Source organism: Gymnoscopelus braueri (genome assembly GCF_963280865.1).
Source record: "Gymnoscopelus braueri genome assembly, chromosome: 3".
NCBI lineage: Eukaryota > Metazoa > Chordata > Actinopteri > Myctophiformes > Myctophidae > Gymnoscopelus > Gymnoscopelus braueri.
Window position 1 is genome coordinate 43,287,743 of NC_137612.1, and position 17,968 is coordinate 43,305,710.

A 17,968-nucleotide genomic window follows, 5' to 3' on the forward strand; every position below is an offset into this window, starting at 1 on the left:
TGATGATGTCATTTGTCCATGTGTGGTCCAGCCCTATGGAATGTTATTAGCATGTCCTAATAAAAAATAACGTAATACTTCCTAAGGTTAATATGAACATCAAAACTATATATTTCGAGATGTTTTATTAGCATGCATTCCATACATTCCAGGATGGACCACACATGGACAAATGACAACATCAACCTGCGACGGGTGTTGTTCTACTTCAGTAAAAGATTAACTATTCTAAAATATTTAAAATGGTGCATTTTATATAGCACTTTAATCCAAAGCGCTTTACATTGATTGTGCCTTTCACCCATTCACACACACATACATACACCGATGGCGGAGGAAACCATGCAAGGCACCAACCTGCTCATCGGGAGCAATTAGGGGTTCAGCTCAAGGACACTTCGACACTAACTCTGGGGGAGCGCCCCAGCCCGGGACCGAACTGGGAGTTCACTCTACCCGGCCACTCTACCCCTGAGCCACTGCCGCCTTTTACATTTTAAATTTTGGTTTTAGAGGGCAATTATAATGTATTAAGGCACATTTGGTTTATTAGCCAGGGATCCTTAGGTCCCCTTGTGTAGGAGACAGGTCTGTGAGTCTGTGAGTCCAGGGCTAATCTTACAAATCACTAGACTGATCAGCGCCAAATTCTTGTGCACGCTGCCAGTAGGCCAAGGAAGTACATAATCCCCCTGTGTCTTTCCACACATTGAACATTGAATTCTTAACATTTTCTAACTTAAATTTGATTATGTAAGTCAATGGTGGACGAATCAGGCTGAATCTTTGCCCAAATATTGAGATGACTGACAGTGTATGACATCACAGGTGACATCATAGCCCACATGAAGTCTGAGATCCACATGGAAGCCATTTTATATCCTGTTTTGTTTTTCCTAATTCTGAGCATCCCTTCTGCTTATTTAAAAAAAAATCTCCTTGGCGTAGCATATGTTTTGAATTGTTTACATTGGGAGCAACACGTTTTTGGAAACACCAGCAGCGCAGCGTGGCACTGAGCATTTATTTTGCGCTGCCGTGTTCATGTGTGGCATTTTTATCCGCTTGAAGCTGCTTGAAGCTGCTTGAAGCTTGAGCTGAAATATTTTCAACTTGTTTGTTTTTTGCCAGACCCAAGGGGTCGGGCTTACATGAGGCTTTGTATCTGTTTTCTCCATACATGGTATGTCACTTTGTCCCCCGGCCCCAGCCAAAAAAGTCTGTCCCTCTTTCGTCATAGAAGGGACATAGAAGGGACACACGTCATGCGAAGCCCGGCCATTCAGATTTCAACCACTAGGGGTCTGGCAGTACCAGGTCTCCTGGTTCTAGTTTTAAGGCGAAAGCTTTGGCGTTTGCCGGGAAAAGAGGCCTCAGTGGACACGTCCTCCTTACTGACTTGGTTTTTCTCATGTATGTGTTTGGTTCTTCTGCCATGCAGATGCGCACGCAACTGCAGTGATGTCACCGTGATGTATTGACTCCAAATTGGTCTATTTCTAGAGAACCAAAACAAGAACACTGTCTTTCCACAGCCTCAGGAGAGTATACTGCCCCAGACACCTTGAACCTTCTTTTGACCAACCTCCTAGTGACTTTAACAAGTAGGATTCAAAGTGAAAGTAACTTCAGGGAACATTCTAGAGACTGATAGTTACCACGACTGATTGGCTGATTTTCTCTCTTGAGCAGAGTGTAGTTCCACTCAAAGACTAAATGGATTTCCAGTTGTCCTTTTCAGAAGAGGATTTATCCTGTCCTGTGTGTCATGACATATTTAAAAATCCTGTTGTCCTGTCATGTAGCCACAGCTTCTGTAAAGCCTGTCTGCAGGAATGGTGGAGACTCAAGGAAATAAAGGAATGTCCAGTTTGTAAAAGATCTTCAGTGGATGATCCACGCTGTGTTCTGGTTCTGAAGAATATGTGTGAGACCATACAGGAGAAACGGAAAATGGATGGAATGGAAAAGGAGGACGCCAAGGAATCACTGAAGCTCTTACAGGAGAAACTAAAGGTCTTTAATGAAGTTAAAACAAACTGTGACCAAGCAGCCGAACACATTAAGGTCCAGGCCCAGAACACAGAGAGGCAGATGAAGGAACAGTTTAAGAAGCTTCATCAGTTTCTACATGAGGAAGAGGAGGCTAGGATCACTGCACTGAAGGAGGAAGAGGAGCAAAAGAGTCAGATGATGAAGAAGAAGATTTGGTGTCTGAAAAGAGATATATCAACTCTTTCAAACACAATCAGCGCCATGGAAAAGAAGCTGACAGCTGATCACATCTCATCTCTGCAGAACTACAAGGCCACAGTGGAAAGAGTCCAGCTCACACTGCAGGACCCAAAGATGGACTCAGGAGCACTGATAGATGAGGCCAAACACTTGGGCAACCTGACCTTCAGAGTCTGTGACAAGATGAAGGACATTGTCTCCTACACTCCTGTGATTCTGGACCCCAACACTGCCAATTCAAGACTGATCCTGTCTGATGATCTGACCAGTATGAGACGTGGAGAGGAACAGAGGCTTCCTGACAACCCAGAGAGGTTTGACTACTGGTACCGTGTCCTGGGTTCTGAGGGCTTTAACTCAGGGACTCACAGCTGGGATGTTGAGGTTGGCGAAAACAGACGCTGGTCAGTAGGCGTGTCGGCAGATTCTTGCCAGAGGAAGGGAGACAGCGGGGGTAAATTCTGGAGAATAATGTTATATGATGGTCAATACAAAGCACGCTCCAGACCAGGGTCAGTTACTGTTCTCGCTGTGGAAAAGAAACCATGGAGGATCAGAGTCCGACTGGACTGGAACAGAGGAAAGCTGTCCTTCTCTGACCCTGATACTAACGTGAACCTACAGACCTTCACACACATCACTTTCACTGACTCACTCTTTCCATTCATTTTTAATGGTGGTCATGTCCCTCTGAAGGTGTTACCGAGGAAGATCTGTGTAAGCTATTTATAAATTCCACAAATCTCTCAGTGAGTGAGTGAGTGAGTGCGTGGATCTGTCCTCCACGTATCTTAAGAACCGTCAGAACGATCAACTTCATATTCGGTGTGTGTACTGCTGTCGACTGTCGCCACAGCGGAGTGCAGTGCTGAATGTGAAGTTGCTCTGATCAGCGGGTCTCCAGAACAGAGCGGGTGGCTATATTCTTATTTCCTAGGGAAACAATTGAAGAGGTGGCCGTCACCCGCAAAACACACACACACACACACACACACACACACACACACACACACACACGCACGCACGCACACACAGAGGGAGGTTGACAGAGAGAGGGGGGACAAACACACACACACACACACACACACACACACACACACACACACACACACACACACACACACACACACATACACATACACACACAGGGAGGGTGCAAGAGAGGGGCGGAGGGGGACAAAACAAACACGCTGGGGTGACACTGTACTAAGCTGAATGTAGCTTCTGCACGTCGAATGCCTTCATATTGGGCATCATGTGTACTGACGACTTTCATTGTAATCATCATGCTAACCACAGCTCAGGGTATAAATCAAACTATGACAATGTTTATAACTAGTATACTGTTCCTGAAGAAACGGTGTGGGCTCACTGTGGGGTCATACTGACGTCTAAATATGGTTCCATAAACATATCAAAAAGTTAAAGTTTGGTATGCATTATGCCAGTGTTTCCCAAACACTGTCGGGACCAATTTTTGGTTCACAGGTCTATTCTTATGGGTCACGACGAGTAATTATCGCTTTATTTCTTTACAATGTTTTATTATTATTCCAAAAGATTAAAAAAATTATAATTAAAAAACAAAAACATCTTAAAATATAAAATGTAAAAAAATATAAAAAATATAAAAAATATATCAATAGAATGTAAACAAGAAAAGAAAAGAAAAGAAATTCCATGAACTTAAAACCACTTTTAAGAAGTGAAAATAGCAGATCTGTTATCTCTATACCATACCATCTACATACCATCTACCCTACAGCTACAGACCATTTACCATACCATAACAGCTACTGTACACACCAGCTCCGGTGTTGACTGAGCAATGAATTTGACATGAAAAGCAATTTTATCTTGTGATACGCTTTCTTGCTTTTGCAGATAATAATCCATAAGGAATAGCATTGACCTGACCCATACCATGACGTCACTGTTGCGATGTCACTGTGACATCCTCTCTAAATTGGTCTAGTTCTAGAGAAACCGAAACAAGAACATACCACAGATGCAGGACAGTATACTGACCCAGACAAAGGAACCTGCTGCTAAACGTCAACTGACTTGAAGGTTCATTCAGAGATTACAATGTCTTTCCAGTTGTCTTTTTCAGAAGAGGATTTATCCTGTTCTGTGTGTCGTGATGTATTTATACACCCTGTTGTCCTGCCATGTAGTCACAGCTTCTGTAAAGCCTGTCTGCAGGAGTGGTGGGCACATAAGAAAATAAAGGAATGTCCAGTTTGTAAGAGAATATCTTCAGTTGATGATCCACCCTGTGTTCGTGTTCTGAAGAATATGTGTGAAACTTTCATGAATAACGTAATACTTTCATGGAAAAGAAGCTGACAGCTGATCACATCTCATCTCTGCAGAACTACAAGGCCACAGTGGAAAGAGTCCAGCTCACACTGCAGGACCCAAAGATGGACTCAGGAGCACTGATAGATGAGGCCAAACACTTGGGCAACCTGACCTTCAGAGTCTGTGACAAGATGAAGGACATTGTCTCCTACACTCCTGTGATTCTGGACCCCAACACTGCCAATTCAAGACTGATCCTGTCTGATGATCTGACCAGTATGAGACGTGGAGAGGAACAGAGGCTTCCTGACAACCCAGAGAGGTTTGACTACTGGTACCGTGTCCTGGGTTCTGAGGGCTTTAACTCAGGGACTCACAGCTGGGATGTTGAGGTTGGCGAAAACAGACGCTGGTCAGTAGGCGTGTCGGCAGATTCTTGCCAGAGGAAGGGAGACAGCGGGGGTAAATTCTGGAGAATAATGTTATATGATGGTCAATACAAAGCACGCTCCAGACCAGGGTCAGTTACTGTTCTCGCTGTGGAAAAGAAACCATGGAGGATCAGAGTCCGACTGGACTGGAACAGAGGAAAGCTGTCCTTCTCTGACCCTGATACTAACGTGAACCTACAGACCTTCACACACATCACTTTCACTGACTCACTCTTTCCATTCATTTTTAATGGTGGTCATGTCCCTCTGAAGGTGTTACCGAGGAAGATCTGTGTAAGCTATTTATAAATTCCACAAATCTCTCAGTGAGTGAGTGAGTGAGTGCGTGGATCTGTCCTCCACGTATCTTAAGAACCGTCAGAACGATCAACTTCATATTCGGTGTGTGTACTGCTGTCGACTGTCGCCACAGCGGAGTGCAGTGCTGAATGTGAAGTTGCTCTGATCAGCGGGTCTCCAGAACAGAGCGGGTGGCTATATTCTTATTTCCTAGGGAAACAATTGAAGAGGTGGCCGTCACCCGCAAAACACACACACACACACACACACACACACACACACACACACACACACACGCACGCACGCACACACAGAGGGAGGTTGACAGAGAGAGGGGGGACAAACACACACACACACACACACACACACACACACACACACACACACACACACACACACACACACACACACACACACACACACACACACACACACACACACACACACACACACACACACACATACACACACAGGGAGGGTGCAAGAGAGGGGCGGAGGGGGACAAAACAAACACGCTGGGGTGACACTGTACTAAGCTGAATGTAGCTTCTGCACGTCGAATGCCTTCATATTGGGCATCATGTGTACTGACGACTTTCATTGTAATCATCATGCTAACCACAGCTCAGGGTATAAATCAAACTATGACAATGTTTATAACTAGTATACTGTTCCTGAAGAAACGGTGTGGGCTCACTGTGGGGTCATACTGACGTCTAAATATGGTTCCATAAACATATCAAAAAGTTAAAGTTTGGTATGCATTATGCCAGTGTTTCCCAAACACTGTCGGGACCAATTTTTGGTTCACAGGTCTATTCTTATGGGTCACGACGAGTAATTATCGCTTTATTTCTTTACAATGTTTTATTATTATTCCAAAAGATTAAAAAAATTATAATTAAAAAACAAAAACATCTTAAAATATAAAATGTAAAAAAATATAAAAAATATAAAAAATATATCAATAGAATGTAAACAAGAAAAGAAAAGAAAAGAAATTCCATGAACTTAAAACCACTTTTAAGAAGTGAAAATAGCAGATCTGTTATCTCTATACCATACCATCTACATACCATCTACCCTACAGCTACAGACCATTTACCATACCATAACAGCTACTGTACACACCAGCTCCGGTGTTGACTGAGCAATGAATTTGACATGAAAAGCAATTTTATCTTGTGATACGCTTTCTTGCTTTTGCAGATAATAATCCATAAGGAATAGCATTGACCTGACCCATACCATGACGTCACTGTTGCGATGTCACTGTGACATCCTCTCTAAATTGGTCTAGTTCTAGAGAAACCGAAACAAGAACATACCACAGATGCAGGACAGTATACTGACCCAGACAAAGGAACCTGCTGCTAAACGTCAACTGACTTGAAGGTTCATTCAGAGATTACAATGTCTTTCCAGTTGTCTTTTTCAGAAGAGGATTTATCCTGTTCTGTGTGTCGTGATGTATTTATACACCCTGTTGTCCTGCCATGTAGTCACAGCTTCTGTAAAGCCTGTCTGCAGGAGTGGTGGGCACATAAGAAAATAAAGGAATGTCCAGTTTGTAAGAGAATATCTTCAGTTGATGATCCACCCTGTGTTCGTGTTCTGAAGAATATGTGTGAAACTTTCATAAAGGAGAAACGTCGCAAAATCGATTCCAAGGAGGAAGCCAAGGAATCACTGAAGCTCTTACAGGAGAAACTAAAGGTCTTTAGTGAATTTAAAACAAAATGTGATCAGGCAGCAGAACACATTAATGTCCAGGCCAAGAACACAGAGAGGCAGATGAAGGAACAGTTTAAGAAGCTTCATCAGTTTCTACATGAGGAAGAGGAGGCCAGAGTCACTGCACTGAGGGAGGAAATGAAGCAGAAGAGTCAGATGATGAAGCAGAAAATCAAGAGTCTGAACAGAGAAATGTCAACTCTTTCAAACACAATCAGAGCCACAGAGAAAAAGAAGCTGAGAGCTGAACACTTCTCATCTCTGCAAAACTACAAGACCACAGTGAAAAGAGTTACACTGCAGGGCCCACAGATGGACTCAGGAGCACTGATAGACGAGGTCAAACACCTGGGCAACCTGACCTTCAGAGTCTGGGACAAGATGAAGGACATTGTCTCGTACACTCCTGTCATTCTGGACCCCAACACCGCCAATTCAAGACTGATCCTGGGTGATGATCTGACCAGTGTGAGACGTGGAGAGAGACAGCAGCTTCCTGAGAACCCAGAGAGGTTTGACTACTGGCCCTTCGTCCTGGGTTCTGAGGGCTTTAACTCAGGGACTCACAGCTGGGATGTTGAGGTTGGAGGAAGCGAATACTGGTCAGTAGGTGTGTTAGCAGAGTCTTTCCCACGGACGGGGGACATCGGGAGTCAATTCTGGAGAATAATGTTATATGATGGTCAGTACAAAGCACGTTCCAGACCATGGCCAATCACTGTTCTCTCAGTGAATCAGAAACCCTGGAGTATCAGAGTCCAGCTGGACTGGAACAGAGGAAAGCTGTCCTTCTCTGACCCTGATACTAACTCACACCTGCACACCTTCACACACACTTTCACTGACACACTCTTTCCATACATTTATAATGGCCATGTTCAGCCTCTGAAGATGTTACCAAGGAAGATCAGTGTAATTCAAGATTTAAGTTGATGATGACCATACATCTGGTTCTTAAAGGGGCCTACATGAGGCTTTGTCGGTCGGTCGGTCGGTCGGTCTGTCCCTCTTTTCCTGTCCTTTCCCTGTTTTCCTCTGCACACACGTCATGCGAAGTCCGGCCATTCAAATTTCAACCACTAGGGGTCTGGCAGTACCAGGTCTCCTGGTTCCCTTGTTTCGGACATACATGGCTTCCACCCAACAGCAACTATATGATGCTGTGGTCTACGACAGTCAACATGAACTAGTGTCTCCTAACCAACACTCTGATGTGTGAGTGTGCGTGTGCGTGTGCGTGTGCGTGTGCGTGTGCGTGTGCGTGTGTGTGTTCATCTGTCACAGGTAGAACTCGGGCCCCGTCCGACCAATCGACCTCGAACTTTGCATGTGTGCCCCAGGTTACCAAGGCATGCCGTCCAGATTGGCAATTCGGTCGGACTAATGATTTCCGAGAACAGAGAAAGGAAGGAATGAATTGGCATAATGGCTAAATTGGAAAGAAAAAAGGGGTAAAAATAATACTGTCGCCTCTGTTCAGCTTCGTGGATGCAGGGCTTTTCAGACTATGCTACACCATGCTTGACTGCAGAGCGCCAGTTGGAGCGGTGTTGGGCATCGGCCTCCCAGGTCTCTGGATCCAGACCACAGCTTTTGAGACTCGCCTTTAGGGTGTCCTTATTGCGTTTCCGCTGGCCGCCGCGTGAGCGCTTGCCATGGTGTAGTTCACCGTACAGCAGCCTTTTTGGTAGGCGTTCATCTGGCATGCAGCAGACATGGCCAGCCCATCTCAGCTGGGAGCGCTTGAGCATGGCATAGATGCTCTCCATTTCAGCCCTGTGGAGGACCTCAGTGTCTGGGACCTTGTCCTGCCATTTGATGTTGAGCAGCCTCCTGAGGCATCTCATATGGAAGGCATTGATTGCTTTGCATGCCGGCTATACACAGTCCATGTCTCACAGGCGTACAGCAGGGAGGGGAGGACAACAGCACGGTAGACTTTCAGTTTAGTCTGTAGGCTGAGCCCTCTACGCTCCCAGATAGAAGTGCGAAGTCTGCCGAAGGCGGCACTTTCATGGGCTACCCTGTGCATGACCTACTCATCGATGTTGCCCACGCGAGACAGGGTGGTACCTAAGTAGACAAACGTTTCAGCAGCTGTGTTCACCATTTACGCTGATGAGGGGCTCAGTGTGCAGAGCTCCAGGAGCAGGTTGGTGCATCACCTCTGTTTTCTTTATGCTGATGTAGCGATGTAGCGAGGTTATTCATGCTCAGCTGCATTTCTAGCTGGTTGGAAGCATTCAATGTGCAGTTGTCCGCAAAGAGGAAGTCGCAAACAGTGGTCGTCTGCACTTGGGTCTTTGCCTGGAGTCTTCGCAGATTGAACAGCTTGCCATCGGTGCGGTAGTGCAGGCCGAGCGAGGCACCTGAGGTCGTGGGATTTGTGCGTCCGACTGTTCTGAGGTCGCCGGATTTCTAAATGATTATAAATGATTATAAATGCTAATAAATGAATATAATTGTTATTATAATTATTGTTATTATTATTATTATTATTATTATTATTATTATTATTATTATTATTATTATCATTATTATTATATTGTTGATCTCATTCAATCATAACATCTTGATAATTATTCACATGCAGATTTGTGTCTGTAAAAAAGAAGAAGAAAAAAATAATTGTCCTTTGGTAGTTTATTACAGTTCTCATGATCTTCCAGATACTGTAGCAGCTGTACAGAGTAACCTCGCGTCACCAGTCTTTCCACCTCGGAGGAAAGTACAGAGAGAGAGAGAGAGAGAGAGAGAGAGAGAGAGAGAGAGAGAGAGAGAGAGAGAGAGAGAGTGTGTGTGTGTGTGTGTGTGTGTGTGTGTGTGTGTGTGTGTGCGCGCGCGCGCGCGTGTGTGCGAGTGCGAGAGAGAGAGAGAGAGAGAGAGAGAGAGAGAGAGAGATAGAGGTGTAGTCTCGGCTAGTAGTGACGCAAGATCCGGGGCTGAGGAGGCGAGAGACCCTTAAGAAAACAGATCTACAAGCTGACAACTAGCTGGTTAACTGATGTCCAGCTAGCTTTAGATCTGCTCTTCGGCGACACCGCAGTACGACGCAGCACAAAGCAGGCTCCAGTGTAACTGTAGGCGCCACGTAGGCAGAACGAGCAGCAGCAAAATACTACAAGTTTACAGTGGAAGAAGAAAGTGCAACGTTTTCTATGTGCATGAAGACCTCAGATCTGTTGGTATAGGTTAGATCTTTAGGTGTAGTAGGTTAGATCTTTTAGGTATAGGTTAGATCTGTTGGTGTAGGTTAGATCTTTAGGTGTAGGGACTAAGGTTAGACAGAGAAGAACCAGGGGCTGAAAGTTGTTCTCAAACTAAAAGTTCTGATCCTGCGAAACTTGTCTGATCGTCCAGCCAGGTGTGTTTTCGAGGAGACTGCAAAAACATACTGGAACAATGGTGAAGGTAAAAACCAAACTCACTCTGTTTTTGTGGACTATTATCATTATTGCCTTTTTATTCAAACGATTCTCTGGCATGCTGGACGAGTTAATGAGCTGAGCTTAATAGCCTTGGATCAAGTCAAGACTGTGACTGTCATTGTCATATAGACTTATTTTATCGAGTTTGACGTTTGCATGTCTTACTCTTGATCCAATAGAGCTGTGATTGAAGTAATGTTATCTATTATCGGTCTAGTGTAAATGTAGGTTAATGTGTACGAGTACAAGTCGTACTCGTACATTACGACACGTAACCGTGCTGATAACGTAGCTGCAGTGATGGAAGAATTAAGTGCTCACTTTTTGTCTCCGCCAGGCCGACTGAGACTGTTTTGCACCATGTCCGTCCATCTGTGTGTCCATGTGTCTGTCCTTCTGTGAACAGCTAATCTCCGGCACCTTGCCTTGATTACAGCGAAACTGTACACACACACTCCATGGATCATGCTAGTCTAGAGCAGAACCTCTGCCCCAAATGTTTCACATGGGCCTGTTATAGCGCCACCAGGAGGCCGGTTTTTGCAAAATATTTGTTTTGACAGTAGCCTACTCCTACAGATTTTGTCCAAACATCACGCAAATCAGTGCACAGTATCTCTATAGTCATTAAATAACTGTATTCAAATAATTACTTGAGTAAAGGTAGGCTAAAGTGTTGGCATCAAAATATAGTTACAGTGCCAAAAATAAAAGTAGGCCTCCTCATTGTGCAGAATGGTCAGTTCACAATCATAATTGGATTGTAATTAGTAATACAATACCATTTACATGTTCATCACTTTATTGTTGCAGTTGGTAAAGGTGGGTCTGATTTTAATTACAGTAGGCTAATTTTTGTGCTGCTGATTAACCTATAAATACATAATCATGTATCACTTAATGTATGTTTTGTAGTAATTCCATTTGCACAGTAACTAGCCTACTAGTAACTGAAGCTGCCAAGAAGTAATTTAATTGATATTTCCCCCAGTGATTGTGTAATGTAACGTGGCTAAATGCACATGACTGCTGGTAATGTAAAGGCATAATGTACATATTGTCTACCTTGAAGAAGTAGGCCAGTCAGATCTTAAAGTAAAAGTAGCCACAGTGTAAAAAATACTTAGTTTACAAGTATCAGAGTATACAAGTGTAAAAGTAGTAATTATGCAGAATGATCATTTCAGAATCATATCATGTTATTGACTATAATTATAGTTATGTGTTGAGGAAAAAATGTGCATGCCTAGTTGTTGCCTACTGTACTGTATACAGAGTGACCACCTCAATGTTGGCTTCTTTTTTCCCCCCCAAATGTAAAAAAAAAATAAGAATTTGGAAAATGGTCTGTAATAATATAAAGTAGCTATACATGAACATGCATGGTTCATCATTATCAGACCTAATTTACCCTTCAACTTCTTGTTTATGCATGCCCAAAATGACTGGCTATGCAGGTTTTGTAGCAATGTGTAGCAACTATGGAAATTAGTCAAATGTTCAAGCATGTTCTCACCATGTATACTTTACATTACATAAGATCATTTTCCAAATAGTTTGTTATTTAACATTTTGGAAAGAATAGGCAAATTAACACTCTTCCTTGGTGCCCACTCTTACGGTTACCAATATGTCATTGCATTCACTTAAAACAGAATACAATATGACAGCACTTCTCAACATGGGGTTCTGGGGACCCCCAGGGGTCTTTGAACGGGGTCCAGGGGGTCCAGGACAGCGAATTGATTGATTGTTAGGAACGAGGAACCAGATGGTTCTCAACCAGTGGTTCTCAACCTTTTCTGGATCAGGGCCCACTTGAAGATATCAAAAGCGTTTGCGGCCCACCCATCAGCCATTCGGCTACCGTGTTAAGTGGTTAGATGGGGGTCAGAAGGTGATTTAGATAGCATGTTGAACTCGTTTAGACAGGTGCTAGGTTCCTTGTTTACCTGGTATCCTATAGTTTCAAATGTACATAATGTTATTTAGATAGCGTGTTGTCTAGACAGATGCTAGGTTCATTGTTATTTACCTGGTATCTCCCAGACTCTCTGAGGCCCTACACGGTTCTCTCTGCACTCTTACTTTTGTGATTGTTTACCTTGTTTGTTGACTAGAGTTAAATAAACAGTCTCTCTGGATAAGAGCATATGCTAAAAGCCTACATTGTTCATTGTCAATTGTGTGTTGTTTTGTCAGAACGCCAACAATGTGAGTTCAGAGAGTCAGCCTGGAACGACCGCCGTGGGAGAGGAGCAGGAGTCTGCTGGGACTGACATGATGACAGCAGGTAACCTCACTATTGTTACATAATTGCCTGTTACATAATTGCCTGATCACAATTATTTGAGATCATTTTGAATAATAATGATAATCACATTATGATTTGGCTATTATATCGCGATTATTTTTGAATAATCGTCAGATTCCTTTCCATTCATCTGTATGAATTATTCTGTCAAAAAATCACGAAAATAGCCGATCTACAAGATCACAACATGTTACAAAAGCGATGCATTGTGAGCTTGTAGATCAGCTGTTTTCGCAATTTTTGATAACATTTTGGACATGGTGGTGCCATTGTTAACCATGGAAACCAGACGAATCTGCCAATCTTTTTGTGCCCTCGCAGTGATATTAGTCTGGCCATGCCAGGCTAGGTCATTGTCAGTCATTTCTTTGCAGATTAAGTTACTTGTCATATGCCCTGTGCAGTGTTTTGTTTACAAAGCCAAAAAAAACCTGAAATATCATTTTGATTTATACGTATGTTATAACTTCCAATGCTCAAATGCCAAAAACACAATTAAATCGTTAATCATCATTATTTGGCGGACAATTAATCATCAACTAAAACAGTCACGATTGTGACTGCCCTGCCTACACACTGTAAGCTCCATGTTATTTTTACATGCTGCTTCGTTATTATTTTTAAGTGCTTCTAAGGAGGGTGCGTCTCTCTGGAGAAAGTTGCGGGGTTGCTGCCTGCTGCTAATTTAGAAACTGTCATGGGAATGTTTGTTTGTGCAACCTCTTCTTGCAAACTGTACGTTGTGAAATGCGGGAGACATTTTGCATCATTGAGGCTGTGAACCACTGGCACTGTACTAGCCCATTAAAACCGGGAAAGCGTCTGTGTCATTTTAGATTTTTGGTGCTATTCAAAAACAGCAGATATACAAGCCTGCGCTGCGAGCTAGAGCCTGACCGATATCACATTTTAGTTTGAGTCCTAGACCACCAATTACCAATGTTTTGACTGATATGTTTTGTCAACAAGTGCAAAATCTCAAAATCAATTTGAAAAAATAACATTAGATTAGTGAGATTTTTAGCCATAGATTATTCAAACACGTATAAGATGTAGAGTTTCAGAATCTGTGTTGACAGGTTGATTATGGTTGTTATACTGTTGTTTTGACAGCCTGCTCACTACGACTTCAATTTACAACTTTTATTAAACAACATTTTGATCCACAACAGTTTCACCTAGTATAGGTGGTAGGTGCAAATATTTTGTGTTGCGCGACCTGTTTTAATTTTGTGGAGTGTAAATCAGGATTTAGTTAATACTTAAGTGACAACTCGATTTAGTAAGGACAGGTACAGCCAGCCCCTAAACCACACTCAACACAACTTATGACCACACCCACTTTTGAGAAACACTTGTTGTACTCAGTGGTGGTTGACTCAGCAGTTCTCACACATGTTCATGTCAAGGATCCCCAAATGTACATGTATTTGTTAGAAGCAAATAGCTGATCTACATGCTTGGCTACATGTCAACATGGTCTTGCTGCAATGTGGAGGAGACAAAACCCAAGACATACTTTGGTATAGCTCTCGTTATCGTTATCATATAGCTGTATATGAAATGTAGCTTAATAATAGAAACCCAAGACAAGGGTGCTCAGGTGGCGCAGGCTCAAAGTATCTGTCCACCTCGGAGGCTATGGGTTAGAATCCAACGTGGTCCAACCGGTATGGCCAAGCATCTGCCGTGTATACGAACACAGTTGGCCATGTTCAGGGGAGGGTGATCTTTGTCACTGTATGTACTCCTACGGGCTGGGGGTGGTGCCTGTCAGTGGCAAATGTTGAACGGGAGGAGCAGGAGCAGTCCTCAGCGCTTGTAGATTAGCGATCTTGAACTAACCTAGCCTCATAGAGCCCCATAGAGAATCTATGTTGTATTGTCAAGAGGAGGATGAGAGACACCAGACCCAACAATACAGACGAGCTGAAGGCCGCTATCAAAGCAAACCTGGGCTTCCATAACGCCTCAGCAGTGCCACTGGCTGATCACCTCCATGCGACACCACATTGACGCAGAACTTTGTTCAAAAGTTGCCTAGAAAAATGTATTGAGTGCATAAATGGACATACTTTTCAGATGGTCGACGTTTCTGTATTATACTTTTTTTTTTTTTTTTATATTTTGTAATGTATGTACTATATTTGTAATATTTTTGTAATATTTTAATATTTTGAGATACTGGAAAACAAAAATAGGTTTGAAATATTTCACTTTATGTGCAATGAACCTAGAATATAGGAAAGCTTCACTTTTAGAATTATATTATGACGAAAACATTTTCTTTTAATGGACCTGTAACAGATACTACTACTACTACTAATAATAATAATAATAATAATAATAATGATGTTTGTTTCAGACGTAGGGAAGGAGCACCCAGAGGTGCAGCCCGGCATGGTGTGGCGTGTGACCGGAGGCCTCTTCAACGTCACCAAAGGCGTGGTCGGAGCGGCGGTGGGTGGCGTGGCCTGGGTGGGCGGCAAGAGCCTTGAGATCACCAAATCGGCCGTCACCACCGTGCCCTTGATGGGCGTGGGCCTGGTCAAAGGGGGCGTGTCGGCCTTGGCCGGGGGAGTGTCCAGCGTGGGCTCGACGGTCGCCAGCAAAGTCACGTCCAAGAGGAAGGACAAAGCCGAGTGAAGAGGATCACAAGCCAAAGTTGTGCTCCGTTGTACGACGGTGTCGCGCGGCAAAAATAGCCGACATGCAAGCTCACAACGCGGCGTGGATGTGCTGCGTTGTGAGCTTCACATCGCCTATTTCCGTCGCGTGAATCGGGTTTCACGATATTGACGATGATGGACATGTAGTCTCTCGAGCCAGGCAACTCTTTTCCGCAATCTTCAAATGCTACGGAGAGTCTGTAAGTCCTCCTCCTCCTGGAAGTCGCGAACGGAAGCTTGTTTGTCATTTCCGTTCACAAACATAATAGTTTATGATGTCTTTAAAATATGTATTTTCTAATTTCCGTTTCTGCTAAGCAGCAAGCTACATAGGCTTCGACTAATTTACAGTTTACAAAATGACTTATTTACGCGACTGCAAAGACGAAGTGTGTGTGTGTGTGTGTGTGTGTGTGTCGGGAAGGGGGGGAGGGGTGCAGACAATCCGCTGTAGTTTCTTCACATTTTCGGCGAAGCATTTGAAAAATTGTGTGAGCCAGAAGTCTGTCTGGAGAGACTAATGGACTGTTTCTCAACGTCGGCTCTGGGGACCATCAGAGGTCTTACGGGTCTGTAACTCTGAGAGTGTACAAATGTAGACTCTCAGATCTCTCTATCACTGAGGATTTGACCATGATAGACTGGGGGTTTCGGTATACTTAAGTTAAGTTATTTAGTGACCCCCATTTGATCAAATGTTTTACTATCTGGGACCCCAATCTACTCTGAGCCAAATGGACCCGCAAGAGTTACAGACCCGTAAGGGTCCCCGGACCCGCCGTTGAGAACCAGTGGACTAATGCAGACTTTGTGGATCCACCCTGAGCCAAAGAAAGAAGACATTTTCAAAGTTTCAAATGGACCGTTGGTCTCTGCTGGGACTATATTCACAGTGCTTCAACCTTTGTGCTTGTGCTTTAAGTTCTCTCGTTTCTTGAAAGAAAATAAATTAGTTTTTTTTTTAGATGTCTGTCAGTGTTTGAAGCAACAGGTTTTGTTGCGTGTGTGTGGGGCTGGGAGATTAGGGACACAATCAAATATCACAATATGTTTGACCAAATACCTCAAAATCGACATTGTGATAATATCATATTGTGACGATAATTTGACATTTCTTTTTGATATTTCAAAAATTGTGCAGAAAAAAAAGAAAGAAGCTAAAAGAGGCCATCTACATCTAAATAACCGATCTACTTGTAGATCGGTTATTTTTAAACATTTTGGATTAAAATAAGTCTGGAAAAGACATTTGACCATATGGATACTGTCCAGCTCTAGGTAGCGGTTACTTTCATCATGTTCTACAAACAGGGTTGAACAAAACACAAATACCGGCCTCGGGATGAACTTGACCCTTTGTAGCCCTATTTTATACTTTGTGTAGCCAATCTACAAGCTCACAACACGTCACATCTCAGAAGCTTGTAAATCGTCTAAATTCACTATTTTTTAAGGTGGTTCTGCAGCCTTGGAACACGTTCTGAAAGAAACCTCCAATCAGCTCAAAGGTTTCGTTTTCTATCATTAATATACTTCTGCTTTTTAAATTGCAGAACATCAGAATTCTGAAGTAGGTTTGGAAGATTTCTAGAATCATTGTAACACCTTTTAAAAGCCTGTACTGTATATTTTCGAGTGGCTAGGGCAAAGTGTACTACACAGCAGAATTCTTATTCTTAAGTATTATTTTTACAATCTGTACTTTGCAAAATATAGCATACTCAATGATGGCTGAGACAAAAGTGTAATTTCCATGTTAAAAAGAGACATTTATATAATTTAGAACATGAATATCTAATTAGAATCGAGCCATTGTGTGTATGAATTCCAATATATTACATGAAACCCAGATCTATTTATTGAAGGGCAAGTTTCTCTGTTTCGCCGTCTGCTGACAAGTTTTTATTTTCAATGTTTGTGAACATTTATATGAATGAATTTCAGCATTTCAATGCAACATTTGAACTGAGGTGAATGTCTTCTATGTTTTTACGTATATCAATAAAGAGATTTGAGAAGTTGCTTCTAGAGTTGGTGTGTTATATATAGTGCACTGGTTCTCAACGTGGCGTCCTTGGGGAGGGTTCCCCAGCTAAACGAGTTTTGTTGCAATGGAGTCTGTAACTTTTGAGTGTACACATGGAACCAAATGGACCCTTACAGGTCTGGACCTCAGAGTGTACAAATGGAACCAAATGGACCCGTAAGCTGCAGTTGTCCCAAGACACCCTGCAAGCATCTTTTTGAATGCTGTCAACAACAAACTCCCCCTTAAGTGGACGAAAAGCCAGGCAAACCCAGGCTCTACAGGTGGTGCTTGACTTTAACGGCCGATCTACACCAGACTTTTGAAAGCGAGCGTATGCGTGGCGCGTACAGCGCGTTTGTTTAGATCCAGTTGATAATCAATGATACCGGCTACACCAGACGCGCGGATACGTGAGTCCCGCACTAAAAGTGTTGAGCATCACTGATCTGGTATAAATCTAATGTACATGCATGAACATTGGATTTATATCTAATTGAAGGCCTTTGTATTTGCCCAGTTGAGAG

General features: G+C 43.0%; 2 protein-coding genes across 2 annotated transcripts; both read left to right on the forward strand.

The window, feature by feature from the left end:
- Positions 1-4,568: 4,568 nt before the first annotated feature.
- On the forward strand, positions 4,569-7,937 carry LOC308081953 (E3 ubiquitin-protein ligase TRIM35-like; the record flags this gene model as incomplete). Its single annotated transcript, XM_080423568.1, has 2 exons — positions 4,569-4,718; positions 6,915-7,937. The coding sequence occupies 2 exons, from the start codon at positions 4,569-4,571 to the stop codon at positions 7,935-7,937; spliced, it is 1,173 nt and encodes a 390-aa protein (XP_080279694.1).
- A 1,980-nt stretch (positions 7,938-9,917) lies between these two features.
- Positions 9,918-17,437, forward strand: LOC308079290 (transmembrane protein 263). The gene is made up of 3 exons (XM_080420698.1): positions 9,918-10,415; positions 12,635-12,725; positions 15,112-17,437. The coding sequence occupies exons 1-3, from the start codon at positions 10,407-10,409 to the stop codon at positions 15,390-15,392; spliced, it is 381 nt and encodes a 126-aa protein (XP_080276824.1). The 5' UTR covers positions 9,918-10,406; the 3' UTR covers positions 15,393-17,437.
- The last annotated feature ends 531 nt before the right edge of the window (positions 17,438-17,968 follow it).

Bases quoted from the DNA above. Each gene is read 5' to 3' on its own strand.
- LOC308079290 (XM_080420698.1), top strand. The intron at 12,726-15,111 runs GTAACCTCACTA...TGTTTGTTTCAG, and splicing joins GACTGACATGATGACAGCAG to ACGTAGGGAAGGAGCACCCA.